The sequence below is a fragment of the Lytechinus pictus genome, chromosome 5 (genome assembly GCF_037042905.1).
Source record: "Lytechinus pictus isolate F3 Inbred chromosome 5, Lp3.0, whole genome shotgun sequence".
NCBI lineage: Eukaryota > Metazoa > Echinodermata > Echinoidea > Temnopleuroida > Toxopneustidae > Lytechinus > Lytechinus pictus.
In genome coordinates, this window is record NC_087249.1 from 42,608,689 (window position 1) to 42,636,028 (window position 27,340).

Below are 27,340 nucleotides of genomic sequence, written 5' to 3' on the forward strand. Positions count from 1 at the left end.
TGTCGAACATTTGAAGGGGTATAGTCCAAATAGTCACTTACTAGCTTTATTCTTACAAATCATCATAAATTATATGATAATCTCATAATCCTCATTCAAATAGTGCGAGCGCGAGCTAAATCTTAAAAAAAAATTGTAGGCCTATTTTGTCCTAAAATTTGAATAGACTGGTCAATATTTGTGATCCTGAACAAGATTTGTATGCCCGGTGTGTATGCAACTAAATATTTACTGCGAGCGCGAAGCGCGGGCAGAAATTTTCAATATACGTTATGAACTGATTGAAAAGGTACCTGTTAATGGACTGCTTGCAGTTAGCAATGACGACGTTACATATTTCAACAATCAAATAATGCGAGCGCAAAGCGCGAGCTGACAATTTTTGACATTTCTACCTAAAGAATGGAAATATTTATTAACCTTTTGCGCGCTGATGTTGCAATCTTGCACGTTTGTACAATTCAACAATTGTAATAATTAGTTTTCTCGCCTACCTTCAAATCAGATAAGCTTATAAAAGGCAATAGTTCTTGGATAACATCTATATAATTATAATAAGTATCAATGGTGCGATATTGAAATCTTGGATTAAAGAAGATTACATATGGAAACAATTAATTCAGCATGCAAAGAGTTAATCTAAAAAGCCTAATCAGAGCGCGAAATCTATTAATTTCATGGCCTGAAAACTGGACATTTCAAGCACTTATGTAATTATGAATAGGATGCATTAGTTAATATATTTTTAACAATTAATGCGAGCGAAAATCGCGAGCCGAAATTTTTGATAAACTGTCATGAATTAATATTGAGATATACAAACATCACGGGCGGATCCAGCCTTCCCAATAGGGGGGGGGGGGGGCTGATTTAAGGGGGTAGTCCTATAAGTCACTTCTTAGCTTTATTCTTTAAATCAGCATAAATATATAATATCATAATCCTTATTTTATAATGCGAGCGCGAAGCGCGAGCAAATTTTTTTGAAATTGTATGCATTTTTTCCTAAAATTTTAACATTCTGAAAAAAGGTGTGCCTGCAATAATTACTACGAACGCGAAGCGCGAGCAGAATTTTTGATACACGTTTTAATCTGATCGGGAAGGTAGGCCTACCTGTTAAAGACTGCTTGCAGTTAGCCATGAAGACGTTACATATTTCAACAATCAAATTATGCGAGCGCGAAGCGCGAGCTAAACAATTTGACATTTCTACATAAAGAATAGAAAACTTTAATCAATTTTTGTAATCATGAACAGGATAGCTATATAACTAAGCAATATTATTGATGCACGCGGGAAGCGCGAGCGGAAAATTCTAGTTTTAGACCTAGAACGGGACACTCTATTCGTGTTTTGTAAATCATGAAAAGGATGAGTAAGAGGGGATCTTCCGACATTAATAATGCGAGCGCAAAGCGCGAGCAGAAAATGTTTGTATACGTTTTGAACTGATCGAAAAGTGCCTTTTAAGGACTGCTTGCACTTAGCCATGAAGACATAACTTATTTCAACAATCAAATAATGCGAGCGCGAAGCGCGAGCGGAAAAATTCGAGATTTAGACTTAGAACGGGACACTCTAGTTATGTTTTGTAAATCATGAAAGGGATGAGAAAGAGATTATCTTCCTACATTAATAATTCGAGCACAAAGGGCGAGAAGAAAATTTTTGATATCGTGATCTGAAACTGGATAACTGAATGAACATGCGCGCGCGTGTTCCAGATTTAGACCTAGAATCTGGGGATTTTAAATACATCTTTTATCATGAAAATAAAAGCGAGCGCGAAGCGCGAGCTTAAAATATTTGATATTCCGATCTAAAAAAGGGGGTCAATTTCAGCTTTATATTTCAAACACTTTGTAGGAAAATTGTAAGGTGGATATAAATCGCACTTGATAAAGAGCTGATATTTGTCATTATTACTTTCAGTTTGAGACATAGGACCTTGACATCCTTAGGACATGTTATCATAATATGAATATGATGGCTATATATCTTCCTATTCATCTTTCTAAGCGCGAGATTAAACAAAAGGGACAATTTAAATATTAAATTGATATCTTATTTATTAATGCATAATGAGGGCGCGGAATCTGATGATATTATGGCCTGAACACTATACATTTAAAGCACTTTTTTATTATGAATAGGATGCATCAGTAATCAGTTGATATATTTTTAACCATTAATGCGAGCGCAAATCGCGAGCCGAATTCTTTTGATAAACTGTCATGAAAAGGGGATTTTAACTAGTTTGTTATATAATCAATATTGAGACATAAATAACCCGCCAATCAAAATGCAAACATGGCAGCGCTAGCTGATACGTTTTGACAATCAAACCTGAAACGGGATATTTTGAAAACTTTATGGAATACATGAAAATAATAGGTACCTCACAAATTAAAATTCGCGAGCGCGCGGCGCGAGCGGAAAATGTTAATATTCAGACCATAAAACTGACATTTTACAGAGCACTTAAAAAATCAATTTGTAAATCACACAAATTAATGAAAGTTCAATTTCCGAGGAGAAATATGTTTGTATATTGACTTCCAAACTTGATATTTAAGCTCCATGTTGAAAAGATATGTGAATCACTTAGGCAATGCGAGCGCGGCGAGCGAAAATTTTACATAGTGACATGAAATATTTTTTCCAAGTCTTCTTCTCATCTTATTTTATTCACTCGTCTTCCTCCTCTTCTTTTTCCTCTTTTCTTTTCCTTCCTTTTTTTCTTTCTTTCCCTTTTTTTCTCCTTTTTTGCTCCGCCAATAGGGGGGCCCGGGCCCCTCGGGCCCCCACCTGGATCCGCCTATGAACATGTAGCTCATGAATTGATATTGAATCATGTATAGCTCACAAATCAAAATGCGAGCGTGCAGAGCTAGCTGATGCGTTTTGACAATCAGACCTGAATATAGGGATAATTTGAGAACTTTATGAAATGCACGAAAATAATAGGTACCTGACAAATCAAGTTTTGCGAGCGGGCAGCACGAGCAGCAAATGTTGATATTCAGGCTATAAAACTGACATTTTCACAGAGCACTCTTTAAAAATCAATTTGTAAGTAAATCAAACTAAATAATGACAGCTCGATTTCCGAGCTGATATATATATACTGATCTCCATACTTGATATTGAGCAAGATATGTAAATCACCTAACAGGCAATGCAAGTGCGAAGCGCGAGCGAAAAATTTATACAATGACATGAAAGATTGTTTTTATTTTCCAAGTCTTCTCTCCCCGGCCTCATCTTACTTTATTCTCTCGTCTTTCTCCTCTTCGTTTTTTCTCCTCTCTTTTCCCCCATTTTTTTCTTTCTTCCCTTTTTGTTTCTTTGTTTGCTCCGCCAGTAGGGGGGCCGGGCCCCTCGCCCCCCTGGATCCGCCTATGCATTTAATTATGATTTTCAACTTTCCTTTTCTAAAAAAAAAAAAAATTAAGAGAGAGGAGCCAACGTAGAGGGCGTCAACACTTTGCAGCAGTGAGCAGCATAATAAGCCGTGCGACGATTGTTTATCAAAATATGACATCCTGAAACACATTTTTTAGACGATTTGGTAAATCATGGAGAATCCGCCGTCATATGATGAGGTAAGTGAGCGATTCACGTAATTTTGTTTAAGTCCTGAATAAGTTTGAGTAAAAAAATGATGAGACAGAACTAGAAGTCTAGATCAATGCGAGGTCAACAATGGCAATGCCAATGCCCCCGATTCCATTTTGATTTGTAGGCAAAATAGAACATTGGCATTGCATTGTTCACAACTCTTTCGTTCTTTCTTTTCAATTTCAGGTTGAACACGACATGCGCCAGCAATAGCCTTAAAACACAACAATTAAGGAAGAATTTATGATCGTCTATTAATGTGTCTGCTTTTCTTAAAGTTTTTATGAAATTACACAAAAATATGAATTCAATTTTATTTAGGCCTAGGATTTATTTAGTTTGTAATCTGGTAATCTTCATTTTTGTTGTCGTAAGAAGACAGCTGGCAGCCGTCTGTTTCAAGGATTTTTTAAAGTATGGTTGGAACTACCCCTTATCGACCACCTAATCTTCTAAGCATCGTATCTGCGAAAATATTCATCAATTTTACCCAGTTTTCGTCTCATTTGTGCAGGAAATTGAGCAGATCAAATTCCCATGTTTTGCTCGGCGACTCCGATTCAATCCGCGTATATATCGACGATCAACGAATGCGACGATTTTCCATTTGCTCATTTGCACCTGTCTTTTGAAACTGGCCACCCGCGGTACACTAAGTTTACGGCCGATTCTTGTCGCGGTGGCGAAATATTTTTACTCTTTCAATTAAATCAGTTCCATGACGTCAACATGCTAAATGATCGCTTCACTACTTCCACTGCGAGCTCCGGCGCATGATTCGACGATTGACGACGGATATTTGTTCTAAAGCCGTTTCCTATCGGATTTCTTGGTTTTTCAGCGGGTTTTGGGTTTGGTCAATACAATTTTGATTAATTCTACAACATTTTTACTTTTTGTTGCTTCTTTTTTTCTCGTAAAATCGATTCTTAGCGTTTCTATGGACACTGCGCCTACTCGCCCGCGCGTATCGTTTGTAATACGCAATAATTTTAACGCGCGCAAGGTGGTCGGTTTCAAAAGAGGTGGTCGATATGTGGTAGTCTCACCATACCGGCGGTAGATCTATCCTATACCAAGTTGTATTTCGGACACAGCGAAGAAAATAACACGGTGGCGGGCGGAAGAATTCGCCCCGGAAATGCCTAAAGTCGCCCTCGAAATCACCCAAAATCATGATTTCGGGGGCGAAATAAAATCTAAATGTCGCCCCCGAGCACCATATGCTCGAGCTCCGCTTATCATTTAAAAATCATCCAAAATCCGCACTCAAAATCATGAACAAGCCTTGAAAATAGCGAGGAGCACAGTTTCAGATTCTGAAGTTGCGTCTTTTTTTCTGTACCGTTTTTCCATAAACATGGTATGAAAAAAAAATCAACGCAACTGTCGGGAAACAGTTGCATGTATAGGGGTCCATTATGACTACCACCATGTGCAATTTCCAATGCACATTTTCCCCTACAGATATCACAATTCTGTGATAAAATAATTCGAATTACACAGGAAATAAATCCCAGAGTCTAGTAACCTCACATTGGTGAGTTGTCATTCGGCTTTGCTTTTCAAAACAGCCTATTAACATCCAGGAGGAGGCACGATAGCTCAGTTGGTAGAGCGGGGGATTCGTATTCTGGTGACCCGGGTTCGATTCACACTTGGTGCGCTAGTGCCCTTTGGTAAGGCAATAATCCTCATTACCAGGTCCTTCGGAGATGACCTTAAAGGAGAATGAAACCCTTGAAACCAGCTGAATCCATATCAAAGAGAAAAATCAAAGAAACATATTGTTGAAAGTTTGAGGAAGATTGAATGAATAATAAGAAAGTTATGAGCATTTGAATATTGAGATCACTAATGCCATGTAGATCCTCCCATTGGCAATGCGACCAAGATCTGTGATGTCACACACGTACAACTCCCTCATTACTTTAGTACTTATTTCACTTATATTCTCACTTTTATAGAGTCTATCACAAGGTGAGGTGTTCTTTTTATGAGAGGACAAGTACAGAGGTTTCACAACATTATATCATTGATGAATCGTTTGTCATATGATATTTAGAATGAGCAAAAAGAGATGTTTTGGGGTACCGGTATATTTTCAGTGTCCAAAAGGGGAGAGTCGTTCATCTGTGACATCATAGATCTTGGTCGCATTGACAATGGGAGGATCTCCATAGCATTAGTGATCTCGAAATTCAAATGCTCATAACTCTTATATTGCTAGTCCTATTTTACTCAAACTTTTGTTGATCTTATTCTTTGATTTTTCTGCTTTCACAAAAGCTAACTTGCTCCAAGAGTTTCATTCTCCTTTAAAGCTAAATTACAGTAGTTGAAGTAAAACACTAATTTCGTGAGAAAGTCTGTAAAACCTAGGTTAAGTATGACTATATCATCGTGGATCTAGATCTGGTACAGTTACATAAACTGAACTTTGTGAAATCATAAAATCTAAGCTGAAATACGATCACACTGAAGATCGCCAACACAGATAGGCACACGTGGGACAGTGTATTATTATTGCTGGAATAAAGACCCGACGGAAGTGACCGAATCCGCGCTTATTTTGCTTATTTCTCAGCAATTACACAATTTCTTCCAGAATCCTTTGGCACATATTTTTTATTCATACAAACAGACACTTGGGTGGTCATTATATTAGATTCTGTAAAAAGTCATTTTGAGATCGTTACCAAAACTGGAATTTACCTTTAAGCCTTCGGTCCTCTGGTTGCTTGCTTACAAGCATTCATGCTTTCTTAGCAATCAGGTAAAAAAAAAAATCCCCACCAATCCAAAATAACTTACATTATTTGTTAATTATAACTTAAAAATCATTTGTTCTATTTTTCTATGAGATACGGTAAATATAATAAATCAAACAAAACTCCATCTATTTTACAAGGCCGGCGGGAGGCTCACGCACGCACGCATTGGCGCTTGTACTAGCTAGCCAGTCTAAGCTCTGTCTCGCTGCCAGAGCTCTGGGGGACAATTCGCTCAGTAAATGCCTCAAGGATGGTGATTTTCTGTTTCAGACAGATTTTACATTTCGGGTATATTATTCAAAACTGCCAATAAAGTTTGATGATTTCTTCAATGTCATGTATATTTAAGTTATTAAAGGACAAGTCCACCCCAACAAAAGGATGATTTGAATAAAAAGAGAAAAATCCAACAAGCATAATGTTCACTGAAAATTTCATCAAAATCGGATTTAAAATAAAAAAGTTATAACATTTTAAAATTTCGCTTAATTTGTTCTAGTTTGGACTGGCCAAATTTGTAGATGTTTACAGTAAAAGTCAAATTTGTGAGTCTGAGTCCTTGGCCCGTATTCTGAAGTCGGATTTAACTTAAACTCAGGGTTTAAAGTTGTGGTTTAAGTATGGATAGCCAATTGTTACATAAATCACTGACAGTAGAGATATCACATTTCAGCTCATTTGGCTCTCAAATCATTCATAATTGTCTAGGAAGTATAAATAGATGATTGTCTTCACCATCGGAAAGAGCACAGTAAACATATGAAACATACAACTTAATACAAATTTTGACACTTTTGGCTTCCCATAATTTTAGCACAGAGTTAGACCATGGTCTAAGTTAAACCTGACTTCAGAATACGGGCCCTTGAGTTTCAGCTGACCCAGCGTTATAAACAGGACGCAGACTATTGGGACTGCATCCTTTAATACATTGTGAGTGTAATACTAAATCCTGTATGCGTTTTTATTACCAAACAGATCTGCAGGACAGAGCGTGATAGCCGAGCCCAACAAGTGACCCTCACCCTAGTCTTGCCATCAGAGTCGGAAGAGCAGAACCAAGATAATGACCAAAGTAAGCTTAGACCAGTCAAAGTCTTTTCTAAATAAAGGGGGGAGTGAACTGACTGACATTGGGTTTGGTCGCATTGACAGTCTTTTAAATAGCTAGTCTTGAAGCTGAAATACATGTATACCTTTTGAGATAACTATTAATACAGAGGATAAATTAACCTATAATTTTATTTGTGTAGAGAAACTTAAATGTTTGTGAGAGGAGTGGAACCTGTTTTACTACTTGGTAACATAGTTATTGTGATATGATTATATGAAGTAGTGGTGTGTTATGATTTAATTGGGTCTATATTACAAGACTGCACTTCTGAGAATGTTGCATTATGGGTAATGTACATGTACCTGACCAGATTAGGACTTGAGATTGGTACATTTATGTATGCCCTGAAGTCAACCTACTATACCTCCAGGCTCCCGTAAGTCAAATAATCGCTTGAGTCGAAGCATTTTCAGACCACATTTTGGAAAGAATGTGTTATCCTAAGTCCAACAGATTTCTGTGGCTCAAGAGATTCGACCTAGGAACTTTGATAGGGAACTTTTATTTTTCATGGTGCACGTAACTTAAAAAAGAATTTGGAGAGTTAGGCCTACTACATGTACTTATGTAATACTGTGACAATGCTTTTTTTACTTCATTTATTTATCATCAATTTATTTGGGCACTGCAATGATAAATTTATAAGTTTATTTTAGATTTTATCACTATTGCTATGATCATCATTGCCATAGTTCTTTCCCCACCATATTTTACATTTTTATTTTCAGGTAAGGGCAATGAGAATACTGTCATTGAGCCCCCGCCCTATGAAGTGCCCTCCGAGCCACCCCCAAAGTACACAGAGAATGAGAGTGAATCAAAGGTCAACGACCAAGGTCTACTTACGGTCAGTACATGTTGACCTACACTTTATGGTTATCATAATTTTACCATTATCGTAAGTTGTACATGTAGCTACCATAGTAACAGGGCTTGGCAGCCTTTCAAAAATAAGGTTTCCATGGTAGGTACCCTATTTAGAAGTCCTGATGAAATGGGCACAGGCTATCTTTTATTGCACTGACATATTACAATCAATTGAATCAAATTACACATATTGGTGTACACTTCATCAGAAAAGGGATCTTTTCCAATGGTTCTATGATATTTGCTCCAGCGACAATTGCTCCGCTGTTAATTCCACACTCTAAGGGAATTACCAATATTGGCCCTTAATTTAACACTATACCCTATCTGAAACCTAACCCTAAGGGTATTGCAACCCTTACCCTATATCTTAGACGAAATACAGCCTGAGCAATTGTCGATGGAGCAAATGTCGTGTCATCATTCCCAGTCCTTCAGTATGCTGTACATTTTAAAACTGTGCTGACAAAAAAAAATTGGCAGTAAAGAGTGTATACATGTAGTAATAATGTTTCCCCTCCCCAAAGAAAATGACAAATACCATTGTCCGAAGACCACTAATGCTTTTAAAGTGTAGATTGATGATTTCTAAATTCTTCACAACAAGGTTGTCATCTATTTTGCAAGACCCATTACCTCATAGTTAAAACAAAGTTTATGACTTCATTTCAAGCTATTGCATAAATGCAATACCTGGGTATTAACATTTAGAGTTTATGAAGGTGAATTAAGTTTTACTCATTTGTTAAAATAGATGGATTTAAAGGGGAAGTTTGATCTTGGTGCTGAATTAATATGTGAATAGAGACAATTAAGTAAAAACCCAAAATGGCGAAAGAAAAAAATAAAAATAAATAAGGAATAAGAAAGGTAATCGATGTTTGAAAATGATAGCACATAGAACATGTCAATCTTGAATCAGAAAATGTAGTGAGTAGAATATGGCAAGTAATTGAAACAACTCTCCCGTTGTTAAATATAAATACTTGTTAATGATTTCAAAATGAGGTTGTACAGAATCCAAAAGAATGACCACCCAAATGTGTGTACCGGTATGTATAAATAGAAACCTTGTGCCGAAGGATTCTGGAAGATATTGTTTAACTGCTGAGAAAATACACATTTTACTACTTTTATTATGAAAGTCCTCTGTCAGTTCAGGGGGCCGTTTCATAAAGCTGTTCGTAAGATAAGAGTGACTTTAAGAAAGTGTGGTGTACATTTCTTGCGTGCTAAATCATCGCCAATGAACATTTTGGTTTATACCATTTACCACAAGATAGGATCACCAGTCATTCTTAAAGTTGATCTTAACTTACGAAAACCTTTATGAAACCCCCACCTGGTTCAGTTGATTATTATAAAAGTTTATGTTCAAGCATTTGAAATGATTTTCTTTGTTATTTTGTAAAACAGGATCGGGCAGCTGATTCAAATTCCAAACTTGGTGCTGACATGATCTTCACACTGTCATTTATCAGTAAGTACAAAGTACAAGTAAACTCTTGTAAGTCGACTTAACACAAGTGAATAATTTACCCTAGTCAAAGCAATTTTTAGACCATATCAATACAAAAATATTCCTCTTCATAGGGCCTTTTCACACGTGAATCTTGAATCATTGTAATGATGATAGCAATTCGTCTTTAGAATCATCGGACCTTTCACACAGAAAATTTGTACCATAATTTGAGTGAAACTTAACTGGAATACACCTCCTGAGTAGAATTTGAATTTGTGATTGTGATAAGCGTTCGTGATTCTAGTTTGGTTTCACACGTGCTAAAAATTTGTCATTAGCCTAATTTTTCACTGGAATCATCATTCAAATTATGATTTTTTTCACCATGTGAAAGGCAGTAAGTTAAATTTCTCCCAAGTTACACTGATTTCTTTGGTTCCAAAAGATTCCACTAAAGTTAGCTGTACATTTATATTGTATCACTCTTTAGAATAGCATTAGGTTTGATGTAAATTCACCTCCAGTTAGGGAGCTGATTCCTTCCACAATGGTGTTACTTGCATTGTTTATTATCATGCAAGCTTTAAAATCTTTAGTAAATGTATGTGCCTAGTAGCAGCGTAATAATCCAAAAAGTTTGAGGGAGCCAGAATGGCGTATGGGACAAAATTTCTATAAATAAAAACTGAGTGAGCATCAAATTGACCTATTCAATAGCAAGATCTATTTTTTTTTAATTGATTTTGACATACATACAAATGTAATACTCAGAAAATAGTATCATATTTCACTCTTTTTCTTTGTATCTTTTTTTCTTCTGTTTTATCCCTTAGTTGTGAAAATTTTAAGGGGGTCCATGGCCCCCTATAACCTCCATCTGTACACCAGTGGTGCCTTAAATCTCACTGTCATGATTTTTTTACCCTAGTTTAGTCTACAGTATAAAGTCCTTATCAATTACCACAGCAGAAGCAATTTCTCAGACCAGATTTACAATTTTTTTTCAGCTTTTCTTCTTTAGATTTTTTAAAGTCACATTGCTATTTTGCAGTCTTGCAAGATTCAACTTGCTAGGGTTTCCTGTATTATTTAATCATATCTGGATGGCTGAGAATGGGATAGCACAAATATTCCATGTTTAAAGTAGAACTATATTGAAAATCGTAAAAATGGAGAATCATATATCAAATTAAAGGAGAAAATAAGGAGAACACGATGGTGTAAATCATTTATCATGGAGACCGATGGAACTCAGTTAATTGATAGTTTAAAGTTCTCTCTCTGAATGCTTCAAACACGCAGAATTACGTCCGCGAAATTGGGGATTTTTTATGACGTCACTTTCTGTACGAGAGGCGTGATTGGCTCTCCAACGTGAAGCTCCACTTGCATGCAAAACCTGTTGCGAGGGTACGTTTTCTCTACATTGTCACTGAATACTTCGATCCTGAAATGAAAGAAAACCCAGAAGTTTATCTAGATTTGGATTTTCAAATTGATGATTATGAAGATGAAGAGAATGATGATGAAGTTTCTAGCTCTAGAAAAACAAAGTGACGTGGATAGAGGTATACATTAGGGGAATTACGCCGGTGATTATGAGTCGGACAATTCAACTTGCATGATGATTCGCTACCAACACATGCAGCTGATAGCTGCTCCGCGGGTCAAATCCATGAAAATGAATTCCATCACGACCACATCCAGACAGAGTCTCTTTCTTCCATCAACAACATAATGAGAATGAAAATAATGATATAACTCAACTACTTACAAACAAGGAAATATATCCGAACCTAGGCTGAAGGTAAATCAACTCAAGGAATAACAGCAGACGATATGCACCGACGATGAATTTCACGTGGCTGGGAGATTGTCACTCGTTCTGTTAGATAAAATTTCTATCTCATTATTTTGACTAAATTACGAAACTCGGAGAATTAGTATTCTACATAAAAATTAAGTAACACCTGGTACTATATTTTTTGAATTACGATAAAACCTTTTTGAAGTAAAGAAAATGAGGTGAATTAAAATGAGATATAAAAGATCATCCGCCTAGCTCGCATTCGATTGTAAACAATCAGCAAGGCGAGCACATAAAGTTGGATAAAGGTACGCTTTATCCAACTCTATGGGCGAGCGGAGCAAGCTGGCCATGTGCTTTTGATTGTTTGTTTACAATCGCATGCGGCTAAGTGGATGATCCTTTATATCTTATTTTAATTTACCTCAATTTCTTTACTTCAAAAATATTTTATCGTAATTCAAAAAATAGTACCAGGTGTTACTTAATTTTTATGTAGAATACTAATTCTCCGAGTTTCGTAATTTAGTCAAAATAATGAGATATACATTTTATCTAACAGAACGAGTGACAATCTATTCCAGCCACGTGAAATTCATCGTCGGTGCATATCGTCTGCTGCTATTCCTTGAGTTGATTTACCTTCAGCCTAGGTTCGGATATATTCACTTATTTGTAAGTACAGTTATTTTATTATTTTCCTTCTCATTATGTTGTTGATGGAGGAAAGAGACTCTGTCTGGATGTGGTCATGCTGCATGGAATTCATTTTCATGGATTTGACCCGCGGTGCAGCTAGCAGCTGCATGCGTTGGTAGCGAATCGGCTTGCAAGTTGAATTGTCCTACTCATCATCACCGGCGTAATTCCCTTAATTTACCACCATCCACGTCACTTTGTTTTTCTAGAGTTAGAAACTTTATCATCATTCTCTTCATCTGCATAATCATCAATTTGAAAATCCAAATCTAGATAAACTTCTGGGTTTTCTTTCATTTCATGATCGAAGTATTCAGTGTCAGTGTGGAGAAAACGTACCCTCGCAACAGGTTTTGCATGCAAGTGGAGCTTGACGTGGGAGAGCCCATCACGCCTCTCGTACAGACAGTGACGTCATCAAATTCGAGTCAATTCAGAGACCGATGCGAGGCATATTTCGGAGAGGCATTTTAGCGCTTTTTAATTGGCGATTTCCACCTTATGTATTATTTTCGTTATTTTTGAATGACCTAATGGTTATCCTCACATCATTACCTCTCCACTGATATATAATAAGGCCATATTCATAATCTATATATTTCTCCTTTAAGGAAGTATTGCACAAATTGTAGATGAGTGCAATATTGGCCCAAAACAACTGTAATATTTCTGGTATCCCATTCAGAAAAGCCATCCAGTATAATTATCATCACCTTTATGATCGTTGCTCATTCGACCGTGCAATACGTCATGCACGATATTACTATTCTCCTTTTTTCTTCTGTACATTCCACAGTCGCGTTCATCTTCAACTGGATTGGATTCATATTCGCTTATTGCCTTAGCATGAGTATGGCAGGCCGATTTGGCGCCCTCTCTGGCTTCGGGGCATCCATGGTCAAGTGGTCCATCATTGCAATGGTAATCAAACAGAAGTCATTTGACTTTCATATTGCTTGTTAATGAAACCAGAGAAAAATCCTCTATTTTTTAACACTTTAAGTGCAAGTGCACACATCTTAGTCTACGCCATTGTGTTTCAAACCATAGTGAGTTTCTTTTTTACTTCACTTTTTTGAAAAAGTGAATACTAGGTGCAATGGATGTGTTAATCACAAGTCAATAAAAGAATGTATAATATTTGTTAAATATTTTTATATAATATATTTCTATTTCATTGCGTCTATTGAGAAAGAGTTAAAAAATGAATATAGGCATTTGTTCCAGGGCAGTAAGTAGTTCATGCTTGTTACCAAAATGTTGTATTTATTTATTCATTTTAATTAAGTGTACATTAAAGGGACACTCTGGGCTTAAAATATTTATATCTAAATGAATAGAGTAAAATTCACAGAGAAAAATGCTGAAAATTTCATCAAAATCTGATAACAAATAACGAAGTTATTGATTTTTAAGTGTAGCAATATTTTGTGAAAACAGTTATATGCACATCATGAATATTCATTAAGTGGGCTAATGATGTCTCATCCCCACTTTCCTATTTCTTTATGTTACTACATGAAATCATACTTGTTTCATTATTTCATATATGTGTGAGTCATATGTCTCCCTTATAAAAATGAAATAAGTTGCATCAATGAAAATCTGCACACTAAATCAGTTGTTCCAATTTTGCTAGCTCTTTGAGGAAAAGAAATGGATAAACCTAATTTCATATACAAAAGAACAAGTTGGGATATGACATCCTCAGTTTGCTCATTGAACATTTATGAACACATGCCTAGAACTGTTTAATCGCAATAATGCAAATCCTTAAAATGCCATAGCGTTGTTATTCCTTGTCCTATTTTGATCAAATTTTCAGTGTTTTGTTTATCTGATTTTTCTTCATCTGTTCAAATCATATTATTTTCAGCCTGGAGTACCCCTTTAGCAGTGTGTTCATTGATTTAAATCAGTTTGCTCATTAAATCTTAACATGCCAGATGAGTATGAAGCTCTATGAGATTGATGTGTATTATTTGGAGCTAATTAGCAACTCCAGCATGTTAATGGTTAATCCTGTAACCTTGTAAATAGGCATGAATTTATTGCTTTGTGATAAACAGCTTGCATCGGACTCTTTCTCAATGTATGCATTGAATTAAAGCATGAAATCAGCATAAACCATGATTTCAGACCACAGATTCAAAATCACTTTTGTGAGTGCAGATAATATATTGGGCTCAAATCATCTACCTTGAGGTCAGTATCATGCCTACATGATTTGGCAGTTCTAAAGATTTATTTTCATTTGGTCCAATGCCAATTCGTCCAATTGCAAACCTGTTTACTATCATTCAGTCTACCATCAGTTCGTCCACTCACCACATGGTCTACTTTCATTTCGTCCACTCACCAATTCGTCCAATAACCAGTTGGTCCAATAGCCATTTAGTCCATATACCAAATGGTCTAATTAGACTAAGTGTTAATTGGCAAAATGAATGAAAATAAAACGAATATTAGACCAACTGGTTATGAGACGAAATGGTCATAGACAAACTGGTGATTAGACAAAGTGATGATTGGACCATATGGTTATTGGACCGAATGGTTGTTAGAAGAAATGTTGATGGACGGAATGGCATTAGACTAAATGAAGGTAGACCATGTGGTGAGTGGACGAGTTGGCAGTGGACAAATTGGCAATTTACAATTCTAAAGAAGAATAAAATATCCCAAAGAGATAGAATGCATGTATCAACTAACAAGGAAGAATTGGTATTAGCTGTCTGCATAAATAGTAATACAGCATACATAAAACAACCCGATATGAAATATTATTCTACCCTCACACCACCCTCATAACTCAAATAAAGGACATGTAATATATGAGCTAGGTCCTTTTTTCACATCATTTAATTTCCTGCTAAAAAAATAATATGTTTATGACATCTAGATACCATTTCATAAAGACTTGTTTTAATAACAAATGTACAATCAACCAATCAGATTGAAGGATTTCAGTAGCTTTAAACTTCTACTGGAAATTGGCTATGGGAACAAGTTTTATGAAATGAGGCCCAGGACTTTGAAATGTATGTTAAATGAAAAATGAAACATCAGCATGTTGAGGACTAGTGTTGCTGTTGTTTTTAGGGAGTGATAAATTGGTGTTATATTCTATTTATATACCTTTTACATTTGGTTGTTCTTTTCAGAATTCCCAGTGTTGTTCAGAATATTTGAAAAGTGCAGCTTGCCTTCTTGTTGCCCTGATATTGTGTGGTAAGTTGTTTATGAAGGAAAAAAAAAAAAAAAATATTATTTGCTTTACGATAATATCACACTGAATCTATTCATTCCAATGGGTAACGTTTCAAATTGGTTCTCATAATAAAAAGAAACAGAAAAATGATGGAAATGATGTTCAAGTTTTGTAATGCCACATGTATCTGTTATTGTATGTTGTTGAGTGCTTTTAATAACATGTACACATGCTTTTGAAGACAAAAATAAAGAATAGAACATACATTTTAATAAACGGAACATGTTTCGAGGTGTCGCACCTCATCATCAGCCTGAAAATTATAACAGAGTCATTGGTATTTGTACAGTTAGGATGTCAAGTAAAATTTCAAGAATGTAGTTACATAAGATTAAAAGGTGTGAATTCAATTGTTAAATGGAGTGAAGTAAAAATTTACAGTGTCTATGGATTTATCAGATAGGGGTGGGTTAAATTACATGGATAACATTATTTGGTAATTGTACACCTGTTGGTTTAGTTGAGGTTGTTTCCATTTGATGAAAAGCCCTTCTTTTATTTTTAGTTGAAAATCTGTTCGAGCAGTATCGAGAATTCTGAAACAGTGGGTATTGCATTCTAACAAGCATTGGGGTGATGATTGCAGGTGTTTCCAGATATGGGAGTTTTTGTCCTTCCCCAGGTGCTCCTGTACTCGTGTCTTATAATGACGCTTGGTTTGACCAATATAGCGAGCTTTACATCTCACACATGTAAATTGGTATATGACACGAGCACAAAGTTCCTGGGGAATGGAATCTTTTACAGTTTTAAAGTAAAGAACTGAGCTTGAAAGATGAGAAAGAAAGAGTAATATGAAGATCTTTGCAATATTGTTTAACCATAATGTTGATTCTCTTTTCAAGTTCCTTTGATGCTTTACCAATATAAGGTTACTTAAAAAATCTTGTAGTCTTTTTATTCTTGACCAGTGTTTGGGTTTTGGATGTTTTGAAGGTATTGGTTCAATGACCTTTCGATCAACCAACCTGGGTACATATTTCTGTTCAACACCTTTTTCAAATTCTCGATACCAGCATCAAAGAGATGAGAGTGACTACAAATTTTGTATGCCCTGTCTATCAAAGTTAATCAATCCGGTTTTGTATTTGAAATAGGTGAAGCTGAGAAAATTTGTATACAATCCAGTGTAATTCTTGTGAAAGACTGAAGTAGTATAAACATCTGTGCTATTGTTGATTAAAATATCTAAAAAGGGCAACTGTCCATGCTTTTAAAATACTTGTAGCTTGTTCCAAAAATATCTGGCTTAAAGGTAGTATCACACTAAATTAAATGGGTAATATGTTAAATTGTTTCTCATAAAATTAAAAACAGAAAATTATCGAATGATATTTTTCAAGTTTTGTAATGCCACTTCTGAGCTGCTCTCCCATTTGAGTTCTATTAATATAAAAAAGTAGAATGTTCCAGTAATATCTGGCTTAAAGATATATATACTTAATTTACTGGGTAAAATTTCACATTTTCAAAATACAGAAAACTAGAGAATGATATTTAAGTTTTGTGATGTTACTTGTGAGCTGCTCGCTCATACGTTGAGTGGTATTAATATAATTTGTGTGTCTTAAGAAAACTTGTAGCATGTACTGGTAATATCTTGTCACGCTACTTTTATTACATACCGGTACACTGTGTATGAAATTAATGTTTACTTTATTCATATACATGAAGCTTTAGTACTTCCTGTGAGTCACGTCGGCTGTTAGTTTAAGTTCAATATAAATTTATTTATAGAAAATCTGATGAAAGGAAATGGGAATTTGATATCACAAGATGCACTAAGAACAAAAATATAAATAGAGATTGTGTAGTTTGTAGGATAGTACATGAATTGTAATACAGGGAATAATTTTCCTGGCATCGCATTGCAATTTGCTCCACATTTTTGAAAGACTGCTATGCATATAAGTCTTTTGTATAGCATATTTTTACATAGGACTGTACATCACTTAGTTGAGAGCTTTTCTCTTATGACCAAAAATGCTATTCAAATGTGTAAAGCAAAATTATTTATTCCCTGGATTACATATAGTATGATTTCAAACGAAAAGGAATATTTCTTTTTCATATTGAAAGTATTATCAGTCGTTGTTCTGATTTACATTGAAAGAGCATATTTCTGGGGATTTCTATTCTGCCCCGTTGCCCTTGTCAGTATGTCTGTCTTTTTGTCCTTCTATCCCCCTAATAGGTTTCCATATGATAAATTTAAGAATCTTTGATGGATTTTAAACATGTTGTATGTGAGGGTGGAACAACAGTTAGCTACAGATCTATTTTTCTAGTTTTGGGGCCCATTGGTCAAACGTTAAAAGGTAAAAGAAAGAAGTTGCAGCAAACGATTATTTCATGAGAAAGTCTTTTAAATCAAGGTTACCGGTAATTGTCACCATATCTAGATCTGGAACATTAATGTAAACTTATCTTTGTGAAATCATAAAATCTTAGCTCAAAACCGATAATTCTGATGATCACTGACACAGGAAAGTATATCTGGGACTGTGTATTAATATTGTGTAGAAAAATACCAGAAATTTGATGGAATTCCGTGCTTAGTTTGCTCATTTCTTAGCAATTACGCGTTTTCTACCAGAGCTATTTGGCAGATAATTTTTATTTATACATATAAACACTTGGGTGGTAATTTCATTGGATTCTGTTCGAATGAGAATGAATGAGAGCCATATTCACATACTATATATTGTTAAGAAATGTCTAGTTTGATAGCACTAATCTGTCTATTTTATGTTGGGTGCCTGGTTTTAAGACTTATTTTGTCTTCTTTGGCTCCCCCCACAATAATGTACATTTCTTTGTATTATTTTGTAATACCCTACTTGGTTCACTTTCCTTTTCAATTATGTTTGTTTCCTATTTTGTACATATTTGTAATGTTTTTTTATATTATTGTGGAAATAAATGATTTAATTTGAACTAATTTTGAGGTCATTACCACAACTGGTATTTATCATTAACGCTATCTGTTCAAATGTTTTTGTCAGAAATTTGAATAAATGTGATTTGTAGGTAGATGATGTGGATATACAGAGGTCAACTTCAAATTTGAAATTTTCAGGTCAAAGGTTACAGCTCATTAGGTATTCAGATTGATTTCTGGGTGATAACTAACAAAAAGGTTAGACAGATTTTAAATATTTGTTTTATATGACAAGTTTGAATTTGGAATTCACAAGTCAAAGGTCTCAGTTAACTATACATTCAAATTAGTTATAGCACGATAACTGGAAAAAAAAATGGATAGAATGGAAAGAATAGTGATGGGTAGGTAGATAAAACTTAATTAATATACAAATCCAGTTACAATGCAGAACACGAAAATATAGTGAGGTTATTTTTTTTTAGCACTCTCCAAAATTAAAAGCAGCAATTCTGAATGACCATGTCTTTCCATGCAAATTCTGATGGCAGGAAATTTTAGCAATCAGCAATGTTATTGTCAAGAAGGCTTTTAGTAAGTCAGAAGCATGGGGTAACAGTCTAAACAGGCTTTTGGTACATGGTTTACGGGTCTTGGATTTTTGACCAATGAGTGTCGCATTTGCTAATGATACGTTTTGTTCTTGTAGCTATGTGAAAATATCAGGGGGTCGTTTCATAAAGCTGTTCGTAAGGTAAGAGTGACTTTTAAGAACGACTGGTGATCCTTTCTTGTGGTAAATGATATTCACCATTAAATGTTCATTGGTGATTATTCAGCGCGTAAAAAAGGTTCACCGGTCGTTCATAAAGTCGCTCTTAACTTTAATATGAACAGTTTTATGAAACACCCATTAGTAATGGTTTGGGTTCATCATATTTATCACTAATCTAAATTTGTTTTTGTTTATTTGAAAAGGATTCTTGATATTTGTGAGAGGTATCTACCTACATATCAAGTACAAAAATCAGAATCCAAACGGAGAGAATGGAAACAAGCCCATGTATATTGTCTACCATCGGATGTGAACTCAACTACCGCAATCAACGTGCATCTGGTGAGTATTTTACCTATATCGTCATTTGGGATTTAAAAAGAAAGGGGTCAAAAACAGGAATTTAAAAAAGAAAGGATCCTAATTCGAGGTGATTTTCACTGATAAAAGAAAAGGATGTAATCCTAATCTCAAAATTGAACTTCATTCTCTTCATGAATAAAGAGAAAGTCCTTTATGATGAACAGGATCAAATGCTAAGCATTGCTCACAAACCATAGAAGGATTAGGGTTAATGATACAAAGGATGGCATTCGTCAATCATTCATCCCATGCATGTTAAGCCAGCATCAAGTCATTAAAATATGATGAGGGAACTAGTTTAAATACATTAAAGATGCCTTTAAAGAGGTTTTCCTTGAACTTGCCTTTAATATTGTTTTGGCTAATCTACTCTTTTTGGCACTGGGCTTTTTAAGCCTCCTACTATATTTCAAAACGTACAAATAATTCTCGCTACCCCAAATAGGAACAAAAATCTCATAATGCGCGAGACGAGATAATTTTCACTTCGTCGGGTCGTCATCACCACTTCCGGTTCAGAGTTATGCTCGCGCGAGGTTCGCAATACTGAGTTTTCCACCACGCTGAAATCGATGCCAATCAGCGTAATATGTACAAATTATAATACTTTTTATCTAATTTAGTCAGTTTTGATTCCATTTAAATTATAAATAGAAATAAAAAATATATTTCACGTGAAAATGTGAAAGAGAGGGTTGTGATCACGAACTTTCCGAGCGAAAGCGACGTTGTGTTGTTGTGCATGACGGCACTGTTGATCTGAATGGCAAAACAGTGCATTGGACTTCCGATCAGGAAGTTGTAATACCGAAAAGCTATCCCATAATGCAATGCGCATTACAGGGATTTTCCCGGATCTCGGCGAAATCGCTATTTGGGGTAGCGAGAATTGGGAGCAGCTCCAAAAGCTTGATTTAAGAGTTCTAAAATGTGGCAACCTTGTGCCTAGAAAGAGTTATCGTACAGGAAGTAGGAGACTGTTCTCACTTTTCAGACAATAATGAGGTTGCCAACATTGCCATACTTCTTAACTCCTACCGCTTTTTCATAGTTTGAGTTACTAGGGGTGTTTTAAAAAGATGTAAGCGCGACTTATAGGCCTGGTCCCACTGGCCGACGGTCACAAAACGTACTCATAACGGATAAGTCACACTGAATTCTTTGTACAACACCTGCCAGGTTTTATCAGCCAAGTGATGCTATGCAACTTGGGCCCCGTAACACAAATGTTAGCGATTTATCGCTATTTTGAAAGAACAATTCTTATTGGTTCCTAGTCAGTCTACGGAGCAAAACGCACATGCAACGATGATCCGGATAGGTCATTTCATTTAGCAATTGCTCGCTGACCTTTACTGTATTATGGGGCCCTGGACTCATTTTGTTTTGAAAATGTGGCAGATAGCTAATGATATCATTATCACTTTCAATGAACACTTTCATGCTGCAAAAAAAATAAATTAGTATTTACTCTTCAATAATTTCCTGATTAATGTATTTCATTATCCCCTTTTATTCAGATCCATAATATCTCATTGAACGAAGTCACACTTGGCCTTGAAGCAACTCAGCATCATGAAAATATTATAATTCCCATGAAGGTCTGTTCGGGTATGAGGTGGCGAACTGCTATGCAGGATTTTCTTACACGATTAAAAGTGGTTTCAAGACCACAGCCGTCCACTGACAAAAGAAGCAACTCTGTGAAATGAGTTTCTTAATGAATGAGGGGAATGTATCATTTTTTTAATGTGAAAATGCATAGAGTTACTTACTTTTGAATTATCTATGTTTCAGAAATTGTGGACCTTGTGACTCTGATTCCTTAGCAGCATGTAGAGCATACAGAAAATATCCCAAATCAAGAACAAGTCATTTTTGAAAAAAGAAAAGAAAGAGTTTCCTGCTTCCTTTCGTCAGTGGATGACCGTACAGCTCATCGTTCTCACAGCTCTATGTTAAAAGGTACAAAAGTCCTAAATAGTATATGATTCTTCTACTACATCACTCCTGCTGCAGTTCAACACCTTACATCTGAATGAGGCCTTCATCTCTCTGTAAAAAAAAAAAATCCTTTATATGTTGCATGCATGTTTAAGATGTGTATGTATGACTTGTTCGTGTAAGAATTTATATATCTATAAACCTTTAGAGAAGTTTAATATGTGTATGTTATTCATTTTGTTGTCACTGAATTGATATTTTTGTTGCTGAATGTGGACATGGGCGGATCCTGGGTTTACGGGTGGGGGGGGGGGGGGGAAAGCAGAACAAAAAATAAGCATTGTCACCGGTCACCAACAATATCCGAAGGACTTAGGAACTTTTTCTATAAAAAAATTATTGATAAGAAAAAAGGGAGGGGGCACCATCCCCCTCCCCCCCCCCACCTGGATCCGTGCCTGAAGCTAGATATAATATAATGATTCTATAGTAATGTGATACCTTTAATAGAGCCACTAGGGTCTTGTTTCATAAAGACGTATGACTTTTGGTAAATTTTATGTTATGATAACTTCCTGGAATCATGATTGATTTTGATTGGCTGTTAAGCCCTGTAACCATGGTAGTTACTGTAATGGGAAGTTACAATATTCATGTATTCTTTTCGAAACAGGCCATAGGTCACAGTATTAAAATGCATTGTAATATTTTGAGCTTAATTCATGTGATTTTGTTTGTTTTATGTTTATTGGATGCACACATTTATTTTACAGTTGATAATGATATAGTTAAATGAGTGATAAACTGCCCCATCCCCATAACATAGTAAAATGGTATAGAAATTACTTGTGATATTTAGTTGTTGATTTTGATTTGTTACGGGAGAATCAATTTCCTCAGAGATAGGAGGATACAGAGATCCTCAAATTGGCAATCTGTAAAGATGCTGCTTGTCTATTTGTGACTACGACGTATCTTGTGTCAAATATTATCTCTAGCCATGGAGATGAGATATGATGAAATTGAGACATTTTGTGTTAAAAAACTTGTCATTTTCAATCAACATTGCCAATTTAAAGATCAAGGTAGAAATCAAATTGAAACTTTCATAACTTTATTATTTAACAAATTTTGAGGGAACTTTGTTGAAATTGCTTCTTATTATCCTTTCTTTTCTTTTTATTGAAATTCATTTTCCCCTGAGTTTCATTTATTTACCTAGTAAAAGTAGAGGATGTCTGGTGTATTTAAGGTGTATAGATGATGCTATCCATTGAAAACTAAAAGTATGATTGTGAAGCAAATTACATATCATGTGACACCTAGATAGATCCTTGTCATTTGATTGGTTGTTTGATATCGATCATTCAGCCCATTTTACAAAGATGTCATTAACCATGCAATTTTGTATCCATACGATTTTGTTCATTGCACACGCCCGAGACTGCAGGCACCACAAGTAAAACCATTTGTGTTTACATCGCGCATGTTGTATTTACGCGACAGACAATCATTGGACCGAGCTCGCACTGCAAGACCATATTTTGCATTGAAATTCATAAATTTCATATAATAAAAGAATCTATTTTTAGGTGTCATATAAACCAAATAATGAATGTTTTTTTCATTTGTGCAATGGACAGAATACTTCATTCGGTGAAAAATGAAATGATCCATATGACTCATTGAATGGATCATTTCATATTTCACCTTGTGAAGTATTTGTCCATTGCACTCATAAACATTCATTATTTGTATACTGTATCATATTCATGGGCATATTGTATATATACATACCAATACCATGCACAGCTGTTCTATTAGGTTCTGTCTGTCAGTTTTACTGGTAGGTTATAATAATAAAAGGTGTTGTTACTTCAGTATATATTTTTGTGAAAATGTTTACGGTATCCTTATATTCAACTACTGTGTAACGTGTACGGTTCGTTACCCAGAGCTATTTGACTAAACTCAATTCAACCGAAATGAAATTCATTCAATTTCAATTACCAAATCATTACGGATTTTCCACAATTGGAGACCGTTGCAAGTCATTCTATTCCTATTTAAACACCTTTTTTTTGCAGGGATGAAATTATTCTTTAATCAAATATGACCTACCACCCCAAAACCACCAATAAGTCACCAGGTAAGGTTCTCTGTAAATAGTCAAAAAAGTAATTTAGTCTCCAAGAACCAAAAATGAAAAAAATAGCTCATCTGAAAGAACAATTCTTCTTCTTCATACTGTGAAAATTTGGAGTTGTGAAGTTGAATAAAAGAAAAGATACAAGAGTTTCTTGGACACTACTTATTCGGACTGCTTGGAAGTTTCACTGAGATTACACAGTATGCACGTCTCATGCTTGAGTGAACCCCAACCTTCAAACCTTGTTTTCTCCTTATTTTTTAAGCTCTTGCTAAATTTCCTCTGCATTCAATCAAGTACTTGTAATGGTTATTGTTGGTCAATTTCAACATATTATATATCGTTTTAAAGCTTATGAAATGAATTTTCAAGCTCAATATTCATTTAGTTCGACTTATTGTTGGTTTTGGGGTGGCAGGTCACAAGTATTCACAAAAATATTTAAAAAAAATTCTTCTCTTGTTGTTGGGAAAGTTTGATGTCATTTGGAGCCTGAATATTTTATTTATTTTTCTCATACAAAGCCAAGGTAAACAAACTTAACCATACATTTGCACGTTACTTATTGATATAGTTGGTATGTCACGTTCCATGTCGCCCTGTTGGTAATTTTTTTTTCTTTGACAGTGATGAGAAGGATATTAAATCTTTGGTAATTGGTGCTATATATTCCAGGAATGTGTTCCATTTAGTCTTAATATTCATATTATAATTCAACATATTTTTATACAAATTAACTAATTTTCCCTTTTTCAAATGTTAGTTTCAGTGATGACGTCAATTGCATGGAGATTTGTTGAAAATCCAATTAATTCCAGCACTGGATGACAAAAATAATTATTTGACTATTTTGATAGATTTACCAAGGATGTTTTAAGTGCACACAATGTTCTTGAAGCAGACATGTATACCGAATTTTACCCACGTGAGAAATTTGTGGTTCTTGATGCTTATTTCAGTGTCTTTAAAACCTGCGTCGGGGAACTCTCTCTGTAGTAAAAAAAAAAAACTCCTGTGTACACTGTTGTATGAATTCAGAGCAGGGCCCTGTATTAAGCCCGTCTCACACTATGTGATTTGTTGCGATCGGAATTTCAAATTAATTGTGATAACATTTGATATGGATATTCCAACTAATAAAATATTACGGATCAGTGTTCAGAATAGTGAGTTCAGACTACTGATATCGAAATTCAGTCCAGTTAGAGCCTATCTGACTGAATAAAAACAAATCGTAATGACGTCATCATCGGCTGCGACTTGAAGCCCATTTGACTCCGATCATAGGGCTTGCCGCAAAGTAAAAATATGATTTTAGTTTTCCTAACGATATGCCAAACTTTAAATAAAATAATTTGCTTCATGGAACTTTCATATTTAATGCAAAATGTGATTTCTTGAAAACTAGCGTCGCACCGGATCGCATAGTGTGAGACAGGCTTTACAAAGAGTTGCGATAGATTAAAATCAAACTTGAATTAAGATTGATCTCAATTTCTGTCTCCCTAAGACTTGATTTGCTTCAAATCTATTGCAATTATTTGTGATACAAGCCCCAGGCCTATTAATGTATTTGAGGCACACTTACAACAGTATAATGTCACAATATAGTACTCTATAATCATGTATTGTAATCAATTTATAACTGAGTTCTGTTATTACAGAGAAGTTACATTATGCCATCCCTTCAGATGTTATTCTGATTCAACAGTTCAAATGAACTCTTTTTATAACTTTAAGAGGTGATGGTCCACAGACAGACATTTTCTTTAATATTTTTTTTCAGGGCAACTGAACTGTAGTAAAATTGTGTGGGTTTATTTTTTACTCTTCTCTCATTTTTAGTGGGTTGGTTTATGAGCAAGTTTCATTAATATTGTGAACATGGACTTGTCATATAATTTCTTATGCTTTAATATTTGAACTATTCTTCATTCAGTAGTATCGGTTTTAAATCTGTGAAATTTGTTTCATTTTATGCTCTGGAAAGAGACAAAGGACAAAGTTTTATCATGCACTCATAATAAATTCTATTAAATAAAACCTGTACAGAAGAAGTCTTATTTTCCTCTATTTTTTTTTGGATGTTAAAAACATTTTTCCGGTACATACTACATGTATACTGCGTGAGTCTGAGAAACTACACTTCCAAAATTGCCAATTTAATGCAAAAATACAGCATGAATACAAACCTGGTATATAGTCCTTAAAGAGAATCGTCTTTCAAATAGATTGATGGCAATGTTATGTGGTATATCATGAGGTAATCTTTGTTGCAATGTAACATTTGATTTGTTTTAAAGTAATGCATGACTAATGAATGAAGGTGGGTGTTTCATAAACCTGTTTGTAAGTTCAGAGCGACTTTAAGAACGACTGGTGAACCTTTCTTATGCGCTAAATATTCACCAATGAACATATAATGGTGAATATCATTTACCACAGGTAAGGATCACCAGTCGTTCTTAAAGTCACTCTTAATTTTATGAAACGGCCCCCTGATGTCTATGAAGCCATAATCCTACATTAGAGTAGCATTCAACTCATTTTCCAAATACATTTTCTATTATATTAAAGGGATAGTCCGGGCTGAAAATATTTACATCTAAATGAATTATCAATATTTTGTAAAAACAGTTATATGCACATCATCATGAACAGTGGCGTAACTACGGGGGGGGGGGGGGGGGGGGGGGGGGGGCCAGCCGATTGGGGGGGGGGGCACGTGCCCCCCCCCCCAATCGGCTGGCCCCCCCCCCCCCCCCCCCAAAAAAAAAAAGGGGGAACAGGAGAAAAAGAGGGAGAAAGGAAGAGAAACGTAGTGGGAATTATTGTTCATTACGATGTTATATTATAATTATGTTATGTTATAATACATAAGAAACATTTTTTCATAACTTTATTTTGCTCAGGCCTAGATGTCTTCATTGTTCCTGGTACTTGCATTGTCTGTTTAATGTTTTTAAGTCAATATACACCAAATATATTTCCTTGCACTTCGATTTATCATTGTTTTATGTAGTGACATATGGTTCTTTTTCATGACTACTTAAAGTGATTGCCCCATTTTGAAGGTGTTAATATAAAACATTTCCTGTCCGTGCTTATGTTCGCACTAGTAGATTGGTGAGATATGTCTGCTCTTCATGAATTCCTAAAAATCAGTCCTTAAAATGTCCCTTTTTCTGATCTGAATATCAAAAATTTTCAGCTTGCGCTTTGCGCTCGCATCATTTGGTTAGTGAAATACGTATCGTATGGTCTTAGTGAATTCTTACAAACAGGTATTAGAATGCCTCTCTTCAGGTCTGAATATCCTAAATTTTCAGCTCGCGCTTTGCGCTCGCAATATTTGATGAGTGAGATGCGTATTATGATTACAATGACCACAAAAAGTGCTTCATGACTTTGTGTTTAGATGTAGCAAAATCAGCAAGCGCTTTGCACTCGCATTAGATGACTATGGTGAGATATGTATACTCTTAATGGATTCCTAAAATATAGTTCTTTTTTTTTTATTTAAGTTTCTAAAATATAGTTCTAAACATGTACTTGTTTGGGGTCAATATTAACAAAAATTTCAGTTCGCGCTTCGCGCTCGCATTGTTTG

The 27,340-nt window shown here is 35.3% G+C and overlaps 1 protein-coding gene across 2 annotated transcripts; it reads left to right on the forward strand.

The window, feature by feature from the left end:
* The first annotated feature begins 3,472 nt into the window (after positions 1 to 3,472).
* LOC129261982 (NEDD4 family-interacting protein 1-like) lies at positions 3,473 to 25,787 on the forward strand. Of its 2 annotated transcripts, none has more exons than XM_054900003.2 (8): positions 3,473 to 3,608; positions 7,377 to 7,473; positions 8,241 to 8,359; positions 9,796 to 9,859; positions 13,144 to 13,268; positions 15,512 to 15,578; positions 19,478 to 19,616; positions 21,158 to 25,787. In XM_054900003.2, exons 1-7 carry the CDS (start codon positions 3,582 to 3,584, stop codon positions 19,585 to 19,587), a joined length of 609 nt encoding a protein of 202 aa, XP_054755978.1. In that variant the 5' UTR covers positions 3,473 to 3,581; the 3' UTR covers positions 19,588 to 19,616; positions 21,158 to 25,787. The 2 variants fall into 2 exon arrangements, with proteins under 2 accessions (XP_054755978.1, XP_054755979.1); XM_054900004.2 differs by having other exon boundaries at positions 3,486 to 3,608; positions 21,435 to 25,787.
* Positions 25,788 to 27,340: the final 1,553 nt, after the last annotated feature.

Bases quoted from the DNA above. Each gene is read 5' to 3' on its own strand.
- LOC129261982 (XM_054900003.2), top strand. From the start codon at position 3,582: ATGGAGAATCCGCCGTCATATGATGAG. The intron at 3,609-7,376 runs GTAAGTGAGCGA...ATTACCAAACAG, and splicing joins ATCCGCCGTCATATGATGAG to ATCTGCAGGACAGAGCGTGA. The intron at 8,360-9,795 runs GTCAGTACATGT...TTTGTAAAACAG, and splicing joins ACGACCAAGGTCTACTTACG to GATCGGGCAGCTGATTCAAA.